This window comes from Vombatus ursinus, unplaced genomic scaffold, assembly GCF_900497805.2.
Source record: "Vombatus ursinus unplaced genomic scaffold, bare-nosed wombat genome assembly UNPS02014810.1, whole genome shotgun sequence".
NCBI lineage: Eukaryota > Metazoa > Chordata > Mammalia > Diprotodontia > Vombatidae > Vombatus > Vombatus ursinus.
The window spans coordinates 32486929-32507924 of NW_020954588.1; the positions used below are offsets into that span (position 1 = coordinate 32486929).

At 40.5% G+C, this 20996-nt stretch overlaps 1 protein-coding gene across 3 annotated transcripts in view; it reads right to left on the reverse strand.

Moving 5' to 3' along the window:
• The window catches only part of SERPINI1 (serpin family I member 1), a 99078-nt gene that overhangs the window by 27851 nt on the left and 50231 nt on the right, over nucleotides 1-20996 (reverse strand). For all 3 annotated transcript variants that reach the window (XM_027875662.1, XM_027875663.1, XM_027875664.1), the window contains 3 exons: nucleotides 6832-7098; nucleotides 3519-3749; nucleotides 1007-1201 (listed from right to left, as the gene is read on the reverse strand). In XM_027875662.1, the coding sequence (XP_027731463.1) occupies nucleotides 1007-1201; nucleotides 3519-3749; nucleotides 6832-7081 (676 nt within the window). In that variant the 5' untranslated portion in view covers nucleotides 7082-7098. The remainder of the gene's footprint in view (nucleotides 1-1006; nucleotides 1202-3518; nucleotides 3750-6831; nucleotides 7099-20996) is intronic.

The window sequence follows — 20996 nt, forward strand, 5'->3', positions numbered from 1 at the left end:
AGTTTTTTGTTTCTCTTCTTTGGCAGTCACCACAAGAGATGAGCTACCCAAAATTCACACTAACCATTTAATTCTCTCTTTCTCAAAGTAGATTTTACTCTTTCATCCTTGACTAATGGTTCAGTTTAAACCCCTTGGTTTCATTCAAATTTAATAACTGATTATGGGTAGAATCAATTGTTCATTCTCACTCCATGCTACTATACTCTACATGTATACCATTAGACTGTAAGCTCCTGGAAGGCAGGAACTTCCTTTTGCCTCTTTTTGCATCCTCAGCACTTACAACAATGCCTGACACATGGAAGGAGTTTAAATGTTTATTTATTGATTGATTTATCATTTAAAAATTCCAACGCAATGCCATCTATTGCTGGGAGCAAGAACACTCCAGACTTCTAAATCACCTTAGAACAAAGGCTGGATTATCTAAATGGTTCACTGAAAAATAAACAAACGGCAAAGCACTTTTTTGTCGGCAAGAGTTCATATTATAACTCCTCAAAAAGAAATCTCAGCTGAGAAACTGTCTCTCCAAGTGTAGTCTGCCCTCTTATGAGTGCATGACATATAGGAACGTCATTTTAGCCATTCTCAAAGTATCCAATTTAAAGATAAGGAGCCTTTTCAAACAACACTAAGACAGCTGAATTGTATCCCAAGCTTTGTTGGCAGTTTTATATGGACATCTATTGCACTAGTTATATACTGAGAGAAAAAAATTTCAATGTACAGCCCTATGTGTTCTATTGGTATCCAGAAAATGTCTAGAGATTGAGGAAGCCCAAGCATGTTGGACATAGTCCTGTGGAAAATGTATGGAGGGACATGGAAAAAAGTCTCCTAGGATCAAGGCAAGTTTGGATGAGTTGCTGGAGGGAGTATGTTCACTGAGGAGATCATGGAGCCCTTTGAATATCAGTGTCCCAGAAGCTTCTTAGCACATCACTTAGGTACACAGTGGATGTCCACGTGGCGAGGGGTCCACACCAAGGTCTCTACTTACCATAATAAAACTCTCCCTGTTGGTACATCATTGGAATCTGAGCCTCGCTTTCATCATCTTTTGTGAAAGAGAAGGTTCTTGTGTTTTCAGGCCTAAATTGTGACTTCCAGCTTCCTTTGAAGTAGACGGCATTGATGAGGGCCAGGTGAGTCAAAGCACTGAAATCTCTTGCTAAAACCAAATCCTTCACTAGACCTGACGACGTAGAAACGAGCAGAAGAAAGGAATGAGTGAACAGCTGGGAGCGGAGGGGAAATCTGTAGGAGAATGAGGGGACTTGGGAGAGGCAGGAGAAAGTTCTACGCACAAAATAAACGTGAAGCCAAATGCTCACTTTTCCTTTTTGAAGGTACATTGTTGGAATCGAGATTTGGTTTTAAGAATTCTACATGAAAGACCCCAAAGATGTTTGATTCCATGACCTTGTTCATACTAATAACATTCTGTTGCATAATTGCTAAAAACAGCAATAAAAGGACCAGAATCCTTTCCCATTAGAACTTTTCTAGAGTACCCTGGGGGAATAGCCCCCAAAATAAATGAAATTGGTTTTAATTAGATTAAAATAACAGATGCATGAGACATAATGTGAATGTGTTTCTCCACAATCACGTATGCAGAGAAGGGCGTCGAAGGAAGGGCAGGTGTGGACGGCTTGAGGTCTGCTTTGCTGGAACAAATGCCCATAGTGATGAGACTCTGGCTCTAGTGTAGTATTCAATCATGACTGGCTTTCGTTTGGCTAAGGTTGGTCTGGCCGTGGGCTCCAAAAACATTTTCCCCAAACTAACAATTCTGTGCTTGGGCCTGAAGCAACTTAAAAAAAAAGGAGGCTCCTTCCATAAAAGTTTATAGACAAAAAAATTCCCAATAACTAGACTCATTTCTGATGGATTTTCTACTCTTGATTTACCCATTGAATGTGTGTGTGTGGGGGGGTGGGTGGAGTGAAAGGAATGCAATTTGGCTCCTATGTTTCAACTCGGAGCTGAAGCTTGTTTTAGACCCTCACAAATTGTATCAATAATAACCGTTCGGACGGAAGAGTGTGACTCAGTCAGTGTTTTATAAATGATAGGTTTTCTTTTCAGATTTCCTTCATACTATATAATGTACCCTTGGGAGAAAAATTACTATATTCAGGCAATATTAAAACTATTATTTCAGGAAGTGTACTATACATAATGTTATGGTAATTTCCTCCTTATTTGACCGCTACCATCTGCTTAAATAAAGCCTCTCATTGTGGCATTAGTTTTTCTATCTAATTTAAACCCATTTGGTTTTTAAAGCGAGAAAAAAAATTGAACATTTGTTTGAAAAATAAGTGAAGATTTTATGTGTGTGTACATATATGTGTGTATATATGTATATATATGTATATATATATGTGTATGTATATATATATATATATAAATCCACACCATTTAAGGTTACTCTCACAATATTTTTTTTCTTTCAACTTAAAAACTGAATTGAGTTAAACATTTATTAAGTATATACTATATGCAAGAAAAGTAGTATGATGTGATAGTGAGGAGGAAGGTTCAGATTCAAATGCCATCACACTCTAACTAGGTGATCCAGGCCACTCATTTGGTCAGTCTGTAGACCATATAACTGTCTATAAAGGTATTTGCCAATGGTCACCTAGTGGGAGGAGTTTCCTCACTGGGAACTGCCTATTCTAACGATATCATACACCTATTCCCACCCTCTCTATCCTCAAATAAGTGCAAATTCTTGTTCTTTGAGGGCTCTGCCCTTGAGGACCTTACAGCCTAATTAAATTTCTTTTTCCTTTTTACTAAAGATAACTTACTGTAAATTTGTGTCTATCTCTACTGTCAAGTATGGGCTGAACCAGATTAAAATGTAACTGGGAAATATTTTACAAAATGAAATTATGTTAAAACATAGATAATATTACATTTTAAAACTAAGTCCATATATGGCCCTCAGAGACCCTCACATACGGTTTAGTGACTCCTGTTTCTATTTGAGCTTGATACCACACTTCTAGAGGACAACTACATTACTCTAAGAATCCTCTCTAAATTCTTTTAATTTCTATTTTCAAAGAGAGAGGCAGAGACAGAGAGACACACACACGTAGAGAGAGAGAGAGAGAGAGAGAGAGAGAGAGAGAGAGAGAGAGAGAGAGAGAGAGAAAGAGAGAGAGAGAAAGGAAATCCACTGATTTTCAAAATCAGAAGAGCACAAATTTTCAGACAACGAACCAGAGGCAAAATGGTAGAGGGACAAGTTCTTTTTTAAGGGATAATTTACAAGGAATGCCTGGTTACTGATTTTCACCATTCAATGGAATTCTCACATATCCCAACTATTTGCCATTTTACGTTCTGAAGGTAGCAGAATGTAAAACAGGGCAACACTTGGATTTTTCCCTTTGTCTGGATCTGTCCACAAAAGTTAGACACACAAATTATTTCTAACACAAACTATTTTTCAATAAAGGGCAACAGGTGAAAAAAGGAAGAGAAAAACCTACTGTTGGTGTGATTCTCCACCCACTTGTTGATATAACTGGCTACAGCTTCATTTTGACTGAAATCTACATGATCAATTTCAGCTTGAAAATACTTTTTCATCATCTGCAAGAACTTTTCATTGACATGGAATCCATTTTGCACAAAGAGGGAGTTGGCCATTTTCATCACATACTGGTTCTCCTCAGTGGTTATCATGTCAGAGAGATTCCTCAAGAAGGAAAATTCTTCCCCTGAAAGTGGTCAAAGGAGAGGTTTCTTAAATTGAATTAAACTCAGTGCAAAAAGGTAGAAGAGAAATAATCCAGCTCATTATTACATGTAGATACATTGTTGGTCTAATTATGTCCCTACAAAGATAGCAACATTGGATAAAATCCTGATAGAACTTAGCTTATCTGGCATCATAATTGCAGCAGGGTCTTACCATACAGGCACTTCCTAATTTACAAACTGTTTGCTTTCTAAAAGTAGATGGGAGAACAATAAACATTAGGCCTTGGAGATCATGTATGAATAGGATTTTTGATTTAGAATCGGAAAGGTCCTCAGAAGTCATGAAGTCCAACCCCTTCATTTTACATCTGGGGAAACTAAGGCCCAGAAATGTTAAATGACTTGGCAAAGGTCTGTGCCTGGGCTAGGAAATAGCAGACATGGGATCTGAACCCAGGTCTTCAAACTCTCAATCCAATACCCCTTCTGAAGAAAAAGGTGCATGTAGATGTCAAACAAATACGTACATCAACAAAAAGTTTAACTGTGATGAATTCTAGGCCTCAGGTTCCTCATTTGAAAAATTGGGTTTGTCCAGATGACCTCCCTTTCCTCAGTTCGAAATCTATGCCAGACTTTCTCAGGTATTAGCACAGGAACTAGGTCTAGACTGGTGGAAGGGCAGCAAGGGAACTGGTGAGAAAGGTGACAATACGCGTAGGTGAGGATATGGATTGGGGCTGAGGATATAACTAGGTCTGAACTTGAGAGAGTAGTAGTTGGGGGGGTTGAGGTGTGAGGGGTGGCAAAACATCCTTCTCACCTTTCCCCCATACTACGAGTTCTTCCATTTCAGAAGGACAACAAAAAGACAAGGGTTGAAGGAAAGGAAGATGGATTATCGATGTAAAACTGAAAAAGGAGGAGATTATCTCCACACTAACCTCCTCATTTTAAAGATAAATGGGAGGGCCAAACTAATTCTACTGATCCAACGAAACTGACTGTCAAACACGAGGACTACTTTTGATTAGTTAGAAAGTTAAGTCAAATGGATTCCTTTTACTTTTAATGAGAAGTCTCTTCATAAAATCATACGCTCTAAAGAAACCGCAGGGTCTAATTCAACCATTTTTTTTTTTTACAGGTGGAGAAAATGAGGGTCTTGAGGAAGTTACCTGATCTATTCCAGATCGTGTGGCCATTTGGTGAGGCTGTTTTATTACCTTATACCTAGCTAATTAGGTAGTTGATGAACTAGAGACAGTGGGAAACATTAAGAATCTCTTTAATTTCATTGAAGTTGATTCTAAGGATGAATCCACGTTTTTCTCTGTCCAACTAGAGAACACCAGTACCTGTCTCCTTCACTGATATCTTCCTTCTAGGATTACAAGATTTACAACTAGAAAAGACCCTTCTTTTTACTCTACGTTCTGTCATCTTATTATCACAGCCATCTTTCTAGATGGCCACCAGTTTCAACTCTCTAGAAATCTCTGTCTTATATTTTAAAAAACAACATTTTTTAAACAAACTATATGAAGCATCACCAAAGAACTTTAAAATTGTTTTGCAACTATTTGCATACATTTAAATAACTGTATTTCAAGATATGAAATATCACATCAATTTTTTTTAGGCCATCCTTCTCTCCAAAGGCCTTTCCAAAAGGCTTCTCTGCCTCTTTTTCTTGTCAAAACTTAGTGTATATATTCTGGTCTTTTAGGGTCTGGCTTCTCCCATTGTGGGACAGGTCTTTATTTCCTAAATGTCTTTTCAGATCTACTTGTACTCATCCTACCTGTTGTCTTAATTTCTTTAAATACCATAATTTTATTAAACACTAGAATGATATTAAGTTTACCACAGTTTATTCAGTCATATATTCACAATGAAAGACATTTAGACTGCTTTTACAAAAACAGACCATTCTGTTAAGAAAACCTCTGAACAGATTGCTTTTTTTCCCTTCTTTCTGATAACACACATTCTCAGGGGGCATAATCTCAAGACTGTAATTATTTGGTCAAAGAGTATGACTATTTTTGTAATTTCTATGGCACACCACCTACTGCTCTCTCTTGCAAATAAAAAATGTCCATACTTGTTAGTATTATTAAAGTTGAATATGTAACCAAGATCAAAATATTTTTATTAAAGTCAAATACTTTTACATTAGCTCAAAGTTTCTTGTGTGCATGAGGATGAGCAAAGTAGTATAGTGGGAAAAGTGCTATGATTGTTGTCAAAAGACCTGGGTTCAACTCTTGACTCTTTCCCTTTTTCTGTGACTTCAGACAGTCCTTATCCCCTCCCCATACAATGAAAGGGTTGAACCAGGAGGTGTTTAAGCTCCCTGCCAGCTCTAAATCTAAGGTTCTGGGATAAATTTAGAGATGCGACCAATCAGAATACCCCAGAAACTGGTCATGATGCAAGATTTTGAGATTTTTGTGACTTAACTGTACTACAGATGGCCATATTTGGAATACTGGAGTAACTAAGAGATAAAATATTCAGATTCCTATGGGAAAGGAGGAAAACGCCTATTTTTTCAGATATGAAAACTGAAGTTCCATAAAGTGACTTGGTTTAGAGTGACTGAGTCAGAGGAGAGGTCAGCTCTCCTTCTTGGATCCTTATACACCTATTCTATCTGCAATATCAATAATTAGATTGCTACATTTATCCACACTTATTCATTCACACACACACAGATTACCATTACTATCACTACTACTACTACTACTACTACTGCTGCTGCTGCTGCTATTACTACTATTAAAGTGATAGAACCATAGTTGATCAGCCTGGCCCTAGGAGGCAGAACTAAGAGAAATGGATGGAAATCTAAAATCTGATTCCAAATAAAGAACACTTCCTAGTAGTGAGAACTATCCAAAAGTGGAACGCACGTTCCCTCCCACTGGAGATCTTCAGATGAGGTATGCTACAAAAGGGGCTCCTCTTCAGACACAGATTGGACCTGAGAGACCACGAGTTTCTGTCCAGCTCTTGAGATGATGTGACCCTAATTCTTTGACCTGAAAGTAACACGCAAAGACACGTGAAACAAACAGCGCTGAACACGCTTACCATCTTTCAAGCCTTCATATCCCATGGAATGACGTATTTCTTTCAGGGTGGATCCATGGGCTCCCAGTTCCACCATTCCCATTGCAATAGCAATACTCAAAGGAGAGAAGAGAATATTTTCATCTTCCCCAGTGGCTCGTAGATGATTATACACATTCACAGACAATTCTGCAATGGTTTCATCGGGAAAATTGGTGCTAAGAGCTGCACTTGGCAGAACAAGCAAAGCCAAGAGGCCAAAGAAAGTCATGTTTCCAAGGTTTCAGTCTGAAAAACAAAGTACAAAGATATTAGTCATGTGAAATTAGACTCAAATAAATGGAGGGGGGATAAGAATAGACAGATAGATAGACAGACAGACAGACAGACAGATAGACAGACAGATAATTTACTAAGCACTTACTATGTACTGATAGCGAAAGAGAGAAGGAGAAATGAAAATTAACAATTAAGAAGTTAAATGAACCTTTTGAGGAAAACAATTATTATGGAGAGAGACAGCTAATCCTTGCCTCACAAGGACAGGCTGAGCTCTTTTCACATATAACCACGGAGGCTATCTATAAGCCACCAACCCTAACCAGGAAGCCAACAAAAGCCAGGGGAATGTTCCCAGACTGAGTTTAAATCTACTCTTCTAATTGTTGCTTGCTTGGTGCTGGTCTGTGGTCACAGATCTGACTTAGGGTTAGAAGAGTCTTCATAAGCCTGTCTATAAAACTGATATCAGGATCTCTGCTAAAAGAAAATCTACTAGCCAAACATGGAAGCTGCACATTGAAGTCAAGGTAAGACCCAAGGCCTAGGTGAAACAAGCTTCTAGGTCACTGTCCTTCCTGTATCACTTATTAGCCACCTGCAACAAAATGTTCATGGTCACTCATTTGCCTCAGCCTGACACAGAAATGCATTCTCTTCACAATTACTCCCTTTAGCATTTGTAGCCACTTTCATTTCCTTGGTCTCCAGAATTCTCATTAAGGATGACTTCCAAATGCAGCACTTATGTGACTTCAGGAGGATCAACCGTTACTAAGATGAAAGCATTTTTAAAAGGGGAGGATGCAGGATCCTTTCTGAAAACCAAGCCAGTCATGGCTAGAATTAGTGAAGGCAATTACAAGCATTAATAGCTTCTCCACAAATCCTCTGGGATTCCAGAGCATCCAAGCTCATCTCCATTTCTACAAAGCTGATCGGGGAGAGGAGATGGCAACGGCCACCAGAACACAGATGACATCTACAAAACTCTTCAAAGTTTGAGGAGCCCTTTATCAACATCGTCTCCTTCAGTAAGAGATAGCATGACCTACGGCAGAGAACACTGGCCTCAGACTCTGGGTTCAAGTTCTGCCTTTGAAACATACAAGCTGGACAAACCCGAGCATCCTCTCAGTTCCCCAAGTTACTCTCCCATCCACCAAGAGGCAGAACAGAGGGTCTCCTTACAAATTAAGTCCCAGGACCCACACTCGCTTCCAACTCTAGATCTTATCTGAGCCTCACAACAGCCCTGAAGCAGACACTGAAGGTATTAATATCCCCATTTTATAGATAATAAAGTAAGGCTCCAAGAGGTTGTGACTTCTTCCTGATCACCGGGGGAAAAGGCTGAAAATGAGCTTAACTTGTATCAGAAGCAGGATTTGAACCTGTTTCTCTCCTGACTCCGAAACACGGCTGGTTTAAGCAAATTTATATGTACTAAAATATCAAGCTCAGTAATGCTGTGCCCACCTTGAATAAACCTGGGAAACTCCACTTGATGGGCACCCACAGGTAAGAGGATGGCTTTTTTTTTTTTTTGGCTTTTCCTCTCAGTGCTGGGTTAATGTCACCTGAGCCTCAGGTTTTCCCCTTTGTTCTAGGAAGTGTGTGTGTGTGTGTGTGTGTGTGTGTGTGTGTGTGTGTGTGTGTTTAATTATAACCCACTTCCTTCCCATGGGTTTGGGAATGGGTTTGACCCACAGCTCTTTTTAACCTCTTGCCACCAGCACACTCCAAAGCAATTTGTAAAGCAGTTTTTAAAAGGTCACTTAGCAGGGAACATCTACATTCACTGTGGCTCAGCAGGGCAGGCGCACACTTAATACAGGGGCTGTATATTTCAAATGAGTTGCACTGAGTGGAAATGTGGTGATTCTTTTATTCCCCAACACAAGGGTCAGGGGAGGCCCTCTCTATTTGTTCTTTTATATTCAGGGTTTCCCATCTGCCAAAGGCTTATGCCAAAACACAAACAAAAACAGCATAATAAAGACTGAACAAATCTCAGCTTTCTGCTTGAGAATTTCCAAGTTTTGCTTTCCCTTGACAATTTTCAATATAGGAACTCAACGGGGTAAGGAATGTCATAAGACTGCTCATCAAAAGATACCAGTGGGAGTGAGCTGGTGCCATTGCAGGAGCAGGTACAATACTTACCGAGACTGTGTAGGAGATGAAGCAAAAAGGATGCCGTGGGAGAGATGGATGGTTGGAAAAGAAGGTGAGCATGTCATGGATTGAGTGTGGGGAAGAACAATGTTCATCCCTCCTTTGGCACCCTTCAATACCTAGGGATCTAGAGTAAGGCGCCTAATAAGGTGGGTGGACACCTTGTGGAGGGAACTCATGGAGAACAGCTGCCCCGGACAGACAATATACACAGCTGGGACCACAAGTCCACTAAAGAAGTTTTCTCTCTAGGAATGGGTGATCTGGACCTGGGATTTTGTCAGTTTAGAGAACGTCCAGTATGGAAACTCCCTCCATAGTTGTAGATCTTATATCATAGATATAAGCATTAGGAAGAATCTGAGAATCAAACTAGTCTAATCCCCTCATCAGAGGTTAAGTGACTTACCTAATATCACCCAAGTACCATATGCAAAGCCAGGCCTGAACTCGATTATCAGACTTCAAACCAGGCAGCCTTTCCCCATTCTGCTTTCTGGGAAGTGGGCTGCAGGTAATAGTCTTAGAGAGTTACCTGGAGCACTCAGAGATTAAATGAATTAGCCATGAACAGAAGTCAATGTAAATCTCCATCTGTTTCTTTCTAGCTTTGTCTCTAACCCTATATCTCTTCCTAACCTTCTCTATCATCTATTTATCTATCCATCTCCCTCTCTCTCTATGTGTTTCTCTGTCTCTCTGTGTGTTTCTCTATCTCTCTCTCCTCTCTATCTTTCTGTATCTCTCAAATTAATGTGGCTAGAGGGTGTCATGACAACTGGGGAGATGAGGAAAGGCCCCATGTAAAAGGCAGTATTGAGCTGAGTCTGGAAGGTTGCTAGGGATTCCAAGAATTCCCTTTCCATTCTACAACCCCTTAAATACTCTTTTTTCTAGTGATATTAGCCTCCTGGCTGTTCCACAAATAATTTACCATCACTTAACTCCAAGTATTTTCTCTGGCTATCCCCTAAGCCTGGATTTTCTCATCATCATCTTTATCTCCTGACTTCCTTCAAGTCCCAACTAAATCTGTCTCCTAAAGGAAGCTTTTCCCAATCCCTCCTGATTCTAGTGCTTTTCCTCTGTTAATTATTTCCTACTTACCCTGTACATAGCTTGTTTGTACATAATGGTTTGCTTATTGTCTCCTCCACTGGATTGTGAGGCCCATGAGGACAGAGATGCTTTGTTTTGTTTTTTGGCTTTTTCTTTGTACCTCAGTGCTTAGAACAGTTGCTGGTAGTAGGGGCTTAATAAATGCTTAATGATGAATTCAGATCCTTCTGACTCTGAGACCAGCCCTCTATATATCCATTGGTATACAATGATCATGGATGGTTTGATCAACACCCTCTGTGTCCCTTACCTCTCCTTTCCCTCCCTCCCCTTTCCCTACAACTACACATTCATACCCTCAACTCCAATAATGAGGTAAGGGGAAAAATGTATTTGATTACTTAAAAGAAACTGCCTCCCTAAGTGCTGAAAAAAAATGCAAAGCAGGGAAACTGAAAATCCAACGGTAAAACCTACTTGGAGGAGCCATATCTTGAACTAAGTATTTTTTTAAAGCTCTTTAAACACAGACTGGATGCCCATTTGTTGGTATGTTGTAGAAGGGATCTTGTTTGGGCTATGAGTTGGTGGGTTGAACTAGATGGCCTCCAGGTCCTTTTGACCTCTTTAAAATCTAAAAAACTTCACATTGCCTAGCTATGGAACTTGGGGATGGATAAGGATGGACAAGAGAGTATTCTAGATAAGGGAACCACACGAACAAAGAAAGGAACCAGGGAGAGGCCAGAGTCACAGAATCACACATTCAGAGTCGGGAGGGATATAGAAGCTGTCTAATCCACTGCCCCATTTTAAAGAAGTGGAACCTGGCTTGGAAAAAGTATGCTGACTTGCTCAAGGTCACAGAGCTGGCATACAGCAGAGCTGCTACTTGCATGCTGACCCTCTGACTCTGTTGTGAAGAGTCTGTGCTACTCTCAGATTCCTGAGCACAAGAACATCTGCTTTTCAAGACTGAGCATCAGCCTTTCTCAATCTGTTTGCTTTCCTGTCCATTTAGATACACAGAGAGTTAAAAAGCAGTCATGGGCCAACTACCAGATTCATTGACTTAAAGCCTCATTTCTTTTATTTCATGTTATCGAGTTGAGGTTTGGGGAAAATGAAGCATTCCCTATCAGAACTGCCAGCTCTTCCTATGTAGAACTGTTGTTTCAGTTCCAGTGATGAACTTGGAGGTACTTGTCCTTAAAGTATAGCATGATGTGGTGACTAGAGTCTCCAGCTCGGGAGACAGGAAGACGTGAGTTCAAATCCTGTCTTCAATACTAACTAGATGCTTCACCAAGAGCAAAGCCCTTAACCTCGCTGTGCCTCGTTTTCTTCATCTGTGAAATGGGGATGACGCCACTCATACAGTATGTATTTAAAACAAGTCTACTGAATAGAATTAGTGGTTTGGAAAGGGTCTGCACCATGGAAATAAGGACTCTCACAACACTTACTAATTCCTTAGTGACCCTTTCAAGGATGGGACTACAGCAACCTCAGTTTTTAGCAGCAAGAAAGTAGCGCATTTCCTTTCCATTCCGTTTCTTGCCTTCCTATTAGCACAAGGTCTCCTTCATGCCTGGAATGATTGAGCTTCCTCTGACCTGGAGAATCTCGGTTCGGTATTTAACACCCTTAATAATACGTCTCTAGGTTTATTTCACATCACTTTCTTCAGGTGTGCTCATGCTCCAGTCAAACGCCCTATCTGCTATTCCACGTGCTACTGCCTCACAAACATCCCTGCCTTCACACAAACTGTTCCCCATGCCTCGGATGTACTCCATCCTATCACCTCTATGGCTTGGAATCCCTAGCAACCTTCCAGATTCAGCTCAATACTGCCTTTTACATGGGGCCTTTCCTCATCTCCCCAGTTGTCATGACACCCTCCAGCCACATTAATTTGAGAGATACAGAGAGACAGAGAGGAGAGAGAGATAGAGAAACACACAGAGAGACAGAGAAACACATAGAGAGAGAGAGGGATGGATAGATAAATAGATGATAGAGGATAGGAAGAGACATAGGGTTAGAGATAAAGCCAGAAAGAAACAGATGGAGATTTACATTGACTTCTCTGAGTATGTTACACCCCCCCAGATGAATGTAATCTCCCTGAAGGCAGGAAATACTCCACTTTTGTATCTGTATTCCCAAATCCTAACCCAGTGCCTGACCCACAGGAGGGGTTTAATATGTGTACACTGACATGCTGAATTGAATCTAGATGTGGAGATGCCAAGCAGAGGGGCCAAGTCTGAAGTTCTCTCTTCTAATAGGAACTGACTTGCCTGGGGTGATGGCAATAGCTCCTCTCCCGTGTTCCCTCCTTTTCTCTCAAGAGGCAATGCCTGGGACGACAGAGTGGTCCTGCTGCTGACGGTGGCTTGATGCAAGCCTTCTGTGTGATGCACTACCGGGCGCAGACATCTCTGCAGCCCAGCATAAAAGAGGATGCCCTTGATTTTGTCCCACAGACATGATTCCATAAAATGGCAGGCAGGGTCCCTCATCTGTCACAGATAATCAGCACATGTGAAAATGAGTCACTCTGCTTTCCCACAGGCAGAAGAGAGCTCATGCTGGCCATTTGGTCCATAGCTTCATTAATTTTGAATCACCACAATGAGATGCCTTCACATAAACAGAGAACATTAATCAGAGCTTTGGGCTCGGGAAGAGCCATCGCTGGGGGGAAGGAGCCCCTGTGAGTCCTCCCTCTGTAGTGCTCATGGAAGAGCGATTAGGATGGTTCAACAACCAACGCAAGCCCTACTGAATGGCACAAATATGTATCAAGGTCAACTAATCAACAAGTATGTATTAAGAGTCTGCCATGTGCCAGGAACTGTGCAGAGAACCCAGGGGGACGAAGAAGAAGTGAAGCCGTCCTTACTCTCGAGGGCGTCATCCTATCAGGGGAGATATAACATGGGTGTAGACAGGTACATATACAACAAATAGATGCAGAATAAATGCAAAATGAACTCAAGGAAACCATCTTATCTTATTATGGTGCTTTGAAAACTGGAGTGCTGTTTCCTACATGTTATTTAATGGTGTGCAGTGGAGAGGGAGCTGGCCTTGAAACCAGGAAGACCTGGGTTTGAGTCTTGCCTCTGATATATACTGACTGCACGACCTCTCAGTGCCCTGGGCAACTGTCTAAAGGTGACAGGTGCAGAGAAGGCACCCATTTGCACTGGTAGAGAGTGTCCTCGCCTTGGAATTGTTTCTAAAAAGAAATTACAGGTCTTGTCCTTATCTTGACTTAATGTGGCCTTTAACTTGGTGATGCTTATAGGACAGTTATTGTTCTCACACATTGGTTATTTTATGATTCATCAAATATTTATGAGGTGCTTACTATGTGCTAGGCATCTTGAGGGCTACACAAACAGAACCAAAAAGTAGTCTCTATTCTACCTATTGATATGTAAACTGAGGCTTTGATGGTACTTAGAATGATTTAACCAAGAACACATTGCTAGTAAGTGCTAAGAACTAATATTACAACTCTAGATCACTACTATTTTCCCTTTACTAAGTTGTCTCACTTCATTGAAGAGGGAGAGTGATGGACCTGCAGTTAGGAAGACCCAAGTTCAAATCCCACCTATAACAGGTGCTCAGTGTATGACCCATAGGCAAAAGCCAGGCAACTTCTGTGATCCTCAATAATCATCTATAAAATTAGAGCACCGGTCCTGAAGTCAGGAGGACCTGAGTTCAAATCTGGCCTCAGACCAAACACCTGACACTTACTAGCTGTGTGACCCTGGGCAAGTCACTTAACCACAATTGTCAAGAATAAAAAAAAAAATTAAAAAAATAATCATCTATAAAATGGGCCAAAGCCTTTCTGCAGAACCAATCTCTTGAGGTTGTTTTTTAAGGCTCATTTGAGAATGTGTGTGTGTATATATATATATATTTGAGAATATATACATATGTGTATGTATATGCATATATATGATGTGCATATAAATATACATACATATGGAGAGAGAGAGAGAGACGCAGAAATAGAAACAGCTGACGGAGAGAAAGACAGAGAGCAGGTAGGTGGCGCCATAGTGCATGGAGGGCTGGGCCTGGAGGCAGGACGACTCATCTTCTTGAGTTCAAATCTGGTCTCAGACACTTACTAGCTGTGTGATCCTGGGCAAATCACTTAACCCTGTTTGCCTCTGTTTCTTCATCTGTAAAATGAGAGTATCTTTGCCAAGAAAACCCCAAATGGGGTCACAAAGAGTCACATATGACTTAACCAACTCAACAAGAACAATAAATACATATATATGTATATATATGAGTGTGTATGTATGTATATGTACATATCTATATTGTGAAAATATATATTTAAAATTGTATAAATACTTTACAGTGAATTTAAATGGCATCATGATTATAATTTTTATTAACAATACACCTGAAATAGATTTGGGTATTAAGTCTTCTCTCTCTAGTTCAGGAATTCTTAACCTGTTTTTATATCTCAGACACCTTTGACAGTCTGGTAAAGCTGATGGGCCCCTTCTCAGAATCATGTTTTTAAATGCATAAGAGAAAATATACAGAATTTCAAAGGCAACTAATTCTGCTGAAATAATTCTCCATTTTTTAAAGGTTCACAGAACCCAGGTTAAGAACCTTTGATTTAAACAGAAAGAACACACCACAGTATTAAAAAGAGTAGACTGATGTTTAATAGTATATTTAGAAAATTACTTGTATTCTCTGTATTTACAAGGAGGAATGGTTTATTTGCAAGCACATTCTGGCTGCTTTTCTAAAAATTCAATTATTTCAAATAGAGAAGTTGGAAAACAGAAAAAGAGCCAGTCCCAAATTCAATTAGCAGCACGGAAGAGAGTGCTGCTCATAAGGAATCAGGAGGAGGAACAGACCTAGGGTTTCAATAGAGTAGGCAACCCCCTGGCAAAGGCAATCCCTTCTTCTGATGCAGGTCAGCATCTTCTCGGCAACTCAGAACCTTGGACAGTTGTCTAGAACAGACATGTCAAAAGTGGGGCTCCAACACTTCTGGGCACTGCCTGAAATGTAGTTTCTATCTGATTCTATGTGTTGATACATTTTAAAAAATATGTATTAGAAATATATTTTATGTACACTTTAGTGCCCCCCCCCCCTTTCTACTTGAGGTTAATGTCACCGGCCTAGCGCTGATGCCCAGGAGTATACAGCCAGAATGTGTCAGAAGCAGAATTTGATCCTGGGTCTTTGTGGCTTGGAGGTCAAGTCATTCTCCATTATATAACACAGTCTCTCTGTTGTTCACAGCTGAGGAAAATACTAGGATGAAGACCCACGCTTGACCCTGCAGGCTGCATCAGGACTTGCGTTCCCCCACTGGCTTGTAGCTATTTGTAATTACACGGCAAGATGCCCTCACTCTATCCCATAGCTTTGCTAGCCTGGTTTTGCCTCTCAAGATCTGACCACCTGGAGGGAGAGAAGGCAGTGCAGAAAGCAGGTGCAGGATCCTTTGAGTCTCCAAAGGTCAAAGAGGAAGAAGCAGAGGGACTTTACAATGTCCACTAATCTGCCAAATTGATCTCTCTAAAGCACAGATCTGACCATTCACCTCCCTACTCAATAAACTCCACTGGCTTCCTTTTACCCTCAGGATCAAATAGTACTTCATCTCACCTTCCTGCATGTACCATGCTTGTCCTCCGGCCACTGCTATTATTACATGTAAGACAATGGGAAGGCATGGTTTCTAGGGCAGCTAGGTGGTGAAGTGGATAGAAAGCAGGGCCTGGAGTCAGGATTAAGTTCAAATTCAACCTCAGGGACGTAATAGTTGTGTGACCCTGGGCAAGTCACTTCACCCTGTCTGCCTCAGCTTCCTCATCTTTAAAATGCACTGGAGAAGGAAATAGCAAACCACTCCAGTATCTTTGCCTAGAATATTCTAAATGAGGTCAGGAAGAGTTAGACATAACTAAAATGAGTGAATAACAATATATGATTTCTAGAGCGCTGTACTCCAAAGTTGTTTTTTTTTAATATGTACCCTTATTAGTTAAAAAAAAAAACAAATGATCAGATGACTCCAGTATTTGTTTATAAATTATTTATATGATATACTTACATAATTACATGTATGATTACAATTATATATATATATACACACACACATACTATGGAGTAGTAATAACTGTGAACATTATAAAATTTACATAAAAATAGAAATGTATAAGAATGAGATAAAGCCAGTCAGTCAATAAACATTTATTAAGTGCCAACTATGTGCCAGGCTAAGTGCTGGGGGTACAAAGAACTGTGAAACACAGCTCCTGCCCTTAAGGAACTTACAATCTAATGGAAGGAGACAACACATAAGCTGAAAAGTGGGGGGAAGAGGGAGAACCCTCTTAATCCTTCTCCAACCTCTCTTAATTCTAATGCCTTTTCTCTCTTATTTCCTATTTATTCTGCATACAGCTTGCTTTGTAGATACTTATTTGCATGCTACCTCCCCCATTAGATTGTGAGCTCCCTGAGGAAGATTTTGCCCCTTTTTGTATCCTTAGCACAGTGCTTGGCACATTATAGGCACTGTTTATTGACTGATTGAGAGGAGGGAAGGAGAGAGTACTAGCCCAGAGACAAGATGAAGTCCTTCTTGATGAGAAATGAGATAGCTGCCCTGGGAGCCAACTTTAAATGAAAGATGTGGGAGAAGCTTTCAGATGTCCACTCTCAACTTTCTCCAATCAGAGGAAAGCAGGTCCCTAAGAGGCATGGGCACTGAGGAAGTGTGAGTTTCCGAGCTGATGTGACCTTGCAGGCTGATGAAATGAGATACTATTGATCCTGAAGGTGAAAGGGAGTCAGCGGAGTTTATGGAACAGGGAGGTGACACGGTTAGTTTGGCAGATGACTGGAGGATGGAGTGGAGCTGGGAGGGAGATCAATCAGAAGGTTATTCTAATAGTCTAGGTCAATGGTGTCAAACTCAAGTGGCAACAGATCCCTATAGGCTACATTTTGACTTAGAAAACCTCAAATTCACATTATCTATGTTGTATTGTATTTTTATTTATTTTGTTAACCATTTCCCAATTACATTTTAATCTGGTTTCAGCCCTACTCTGGACATGGACCCAAAGTTTGATATTTCTGGTCTAGGTAAGAACTGATATGGGCCTCAACTAGGGTGGGAGTCTTGTGAGTAGAAAGGAGAGGACAGATCGGGGAGATATTGTGAAGACAGAAATGACAAATTTCATAACTCTTTGTGTAGATGGGGTGAAGGGAACCGAGGAGTCACCAAACATACTGGGAGGGCTGCTGCAAGCTACCTGAGGAAGCCACAAATTGACAAAGGGTAAGGGAGGGTGGAGGGGTGAAGGAGTAAGACTTTGCCCGCAGCAGTTGCTGCCAATACCTAGATCAGGTGGGTTATAAACGTCTTGTAGGTCCCATGCCTGATGCCTCTAACAGGGCAGCGATTGGAGACAGAAATAGTAGGGAAGCATTGAAGGGAATGGTAAACTATGTTTGTGGAAAGCAGCTTAGGATTGACTATGGAAGAAGATTAATATAGGGCACTTCTGCCCTCTGACTGGTTGATCACATACATCTGGGGACAAGTCCTGCCTGGCTTGGAGACCATTGATTTAAAGCAGGCAATCAGTACCCAGTCTAAGTACTAGTACTGCAGGGTGAGAGAGAGGCACAGTGAAATTGTGGACCCTGGGGAACAACATTCAGGAAACCTCAGGGCCAGCATCTTTCTGCTGTATTTGTCCATATAGCTAGGCCAAGAGAATTCCCAAAGAATGAATAAAAGTATTAGTTTGGGATTTGGGTCTCTTTTTTGCTTTTGTCTCTAGCATTATTTTTGTTTTTGTTTTTTTAGGCAATTGAGGTTAAGTGACTTGCACAGGGTCACACAGCTAGTAACTGTCAAGTGTTTGGTCTGAGGATTTGAACTTGGGTCCTCCTGACTTCAGGGCCGGTGCTCTACCCACTGCGCCACCTAGCTGCCCTCTAGCATCATTTTTTAAAAATTATGTCATGGTCTGTAAATAGGGTCTTTAATATGTCTGCCTTTTCGCATTATTACGATTTTTGTGCCCTAATGCCTAAGCAATTTGTGTAAAGGTACCATTTGATGTTGAAAAATATGGATATTCTTCAATAATGCCATTCAGAAGATTCCATAAGTATTCAAATTATTTTTTCCAATAGGCTGTTTAGCTTTATGGTTTCTTTTATGTTTATGACTGAAAGATTTATCCATTGGGAAAGAGGAACCTAAGTTCTTACAATTATTGCGCTGCTATATACGTCTACCATTCAATTAACTTTTCAAATTTAGCTACTATCCCATTTGTTGTACAAACATTTAATAATATTGCTTCATTGTCTATGGTGCACTGAAATATAACATTCTCCAGATATAACTCCCTTGATGTTGTGAGTCTTTATTGTTGACTTCTCTGAAATCGTCATTGAAATTTTTGATTTTTTTTTGTGGGGAAGAATGGAAAATTTGTTCTGGTGCCTCATTTTCATCATGCTTGTATGTTTATTTTTTAAAGTGAGATGAGTAACTAGAAGGAAATAATCAACATATCAATGTGGCAAAGGGCTTCTAGGAGAGTGCTCTGAAATTTGTCCTTAGCCCTGTGTAATTAAACATTTTTATCAATGACCTCACTGAAGGGATATTGTAGGTGGCATTCTTAACTTCAAATCACCTAGAAATCTGAAAGCATATACACTGGGCTCAATCTAATAAGAAGAGAGGGAAGGGGTAAGGAATAAGCATTTATAAAGCACCTACTAAGGCAAGGCTCTGTGCTAGGCACTTTACAAATAATGTCTCATTTAATCCTCACAACAAACTTGTAAGATAGGTGCTGTTATTTTTTCCATTTGATGGCTAAGGAAACGGATGCAAACAGAGTTAAGTGACTTGCCTAGGATCACACAGCTTAAGTGTCTGAGGACACTTCCTGATTCCTGGTCCAGTTCTCTATCCACTATGCCACCTAGTTGCCTCTACTCAGAGAAAATGTAATGGGGATAACTGTCAAGTCCTACAGCTGGGTTAAAAAAGTAAAACAAAGACCATAAACTTCACAATCATAAGACTGGGGAGGTACGGCTGACAACGGTTCCTATAGAAAAATAGCTAAGGGTTTTCGTGGACTCTAAGCACAACATAAGTCAACAGCGTGACACGAAGTTAAAAAACCCGTAGATCTTAGGCTGCATTGAGAGCTCTAATCTCCAAAACAAAGGGTGGGAGAGTCCCAGGGCATTAGGTACTCCTCCCTGGTTAGACACACCAACTAGATGGACTGTGTCTGGAAGAGGATGTCTAAGATGATGAAGGGACTCGAGATCCTATCACCTAAGCATTAATGAAAGAACTGGGAATCTTTAGTTCACAGAAGACTTGGACAATGAAGCCTGAGAGCTGTCTTTGAATATTCCAACGGCTGTCATGTGGAAGAGGGATTACATTTGTTCATTTGGCCCCAGTGCTCGGAGGTGGGTCAAAGTCCCAGAAAGACACATTTAAGCTGATTACTGGCAGAAACAAAAACAAAAAACACCTTCCTACTAGATGGCTCCATCCAATGGATATGGGCTGCCTTGGGAGATGATGGATTTCCCCAACATGAGAGGCCTTCAAGGGAAGGATGGATTTGTTGGAGATGCTGTAGAGGAAATTCCTAAACAAGCTGAATTAGAAGAAATGGGAAGTCCCTTCCAATTTCCAAATTCCAGGGTACAACAGAGAATAAGTAGCCCCTTGGTTTTTGTTATTTTCGAGGTCACATTTCAGTGTTCTCTAGGTGATTGGACTGATTGAAGACCGCTAACCTCTTTCATTCTTCACTTTATCCTTCTCCCCCCAAAAGATGACAGTTAAGATCTTCACTGAGTTCCCCCCTGCATGATAATGGAACAAAACTAAGTCAATAGATTCCAATACAATCATAGCTTTAAAATATCCCTCTTAGAAAATAAGTATTTCAGCTTCTCCCTTAAGCTCATTTTTGACAAATGGTTTCATTTTACCTTGACACCATAGCATTCATCAGATTGGTAGAAGACCAGCTACCCTGGAGCAATGATCTGGCCTGTGGACAGTATCTTTTAATTAATAGAGAGGCTGGAACTTTCTCTTTTCTGGTTGCTGTGAATTCAGTCACAAAAATCATTTTACTTTCTCCCACTTCTATTTTCTACTCTTCTCCTTCCCAAAATAGTATTTCGGGCAATTTTCAATGAGATACAAAGTAAGTGCATATGCGTGTTTTTTTCCTGTGCTAATTAACCACCCAATTGTGGGTGTGGGTATACCTACAAATGGCAAATTACTTGGGTCTCAGAGAGATTAACTTACTTGCCTATGATCAAATAGTTACTATCAGGGACAGAATTTGAACTCAGGTCTTCCTGAGTCCAAGTCCAACATTCTATGTGCTATTCTATGCTGCCCCTCACCGAGGTGTAGATGGTCTTAGGAAAACGCAATGGCCCATGAACTCATCCTCTGCAGCCAGTCTGGTATAGAAGTTCTCTAAACTTAGCTAGGTTAGGACTTAGACAATAGACATTCAGGCCATCCCCATCTACACTTGAAGCCTTTCCAGCTTGGC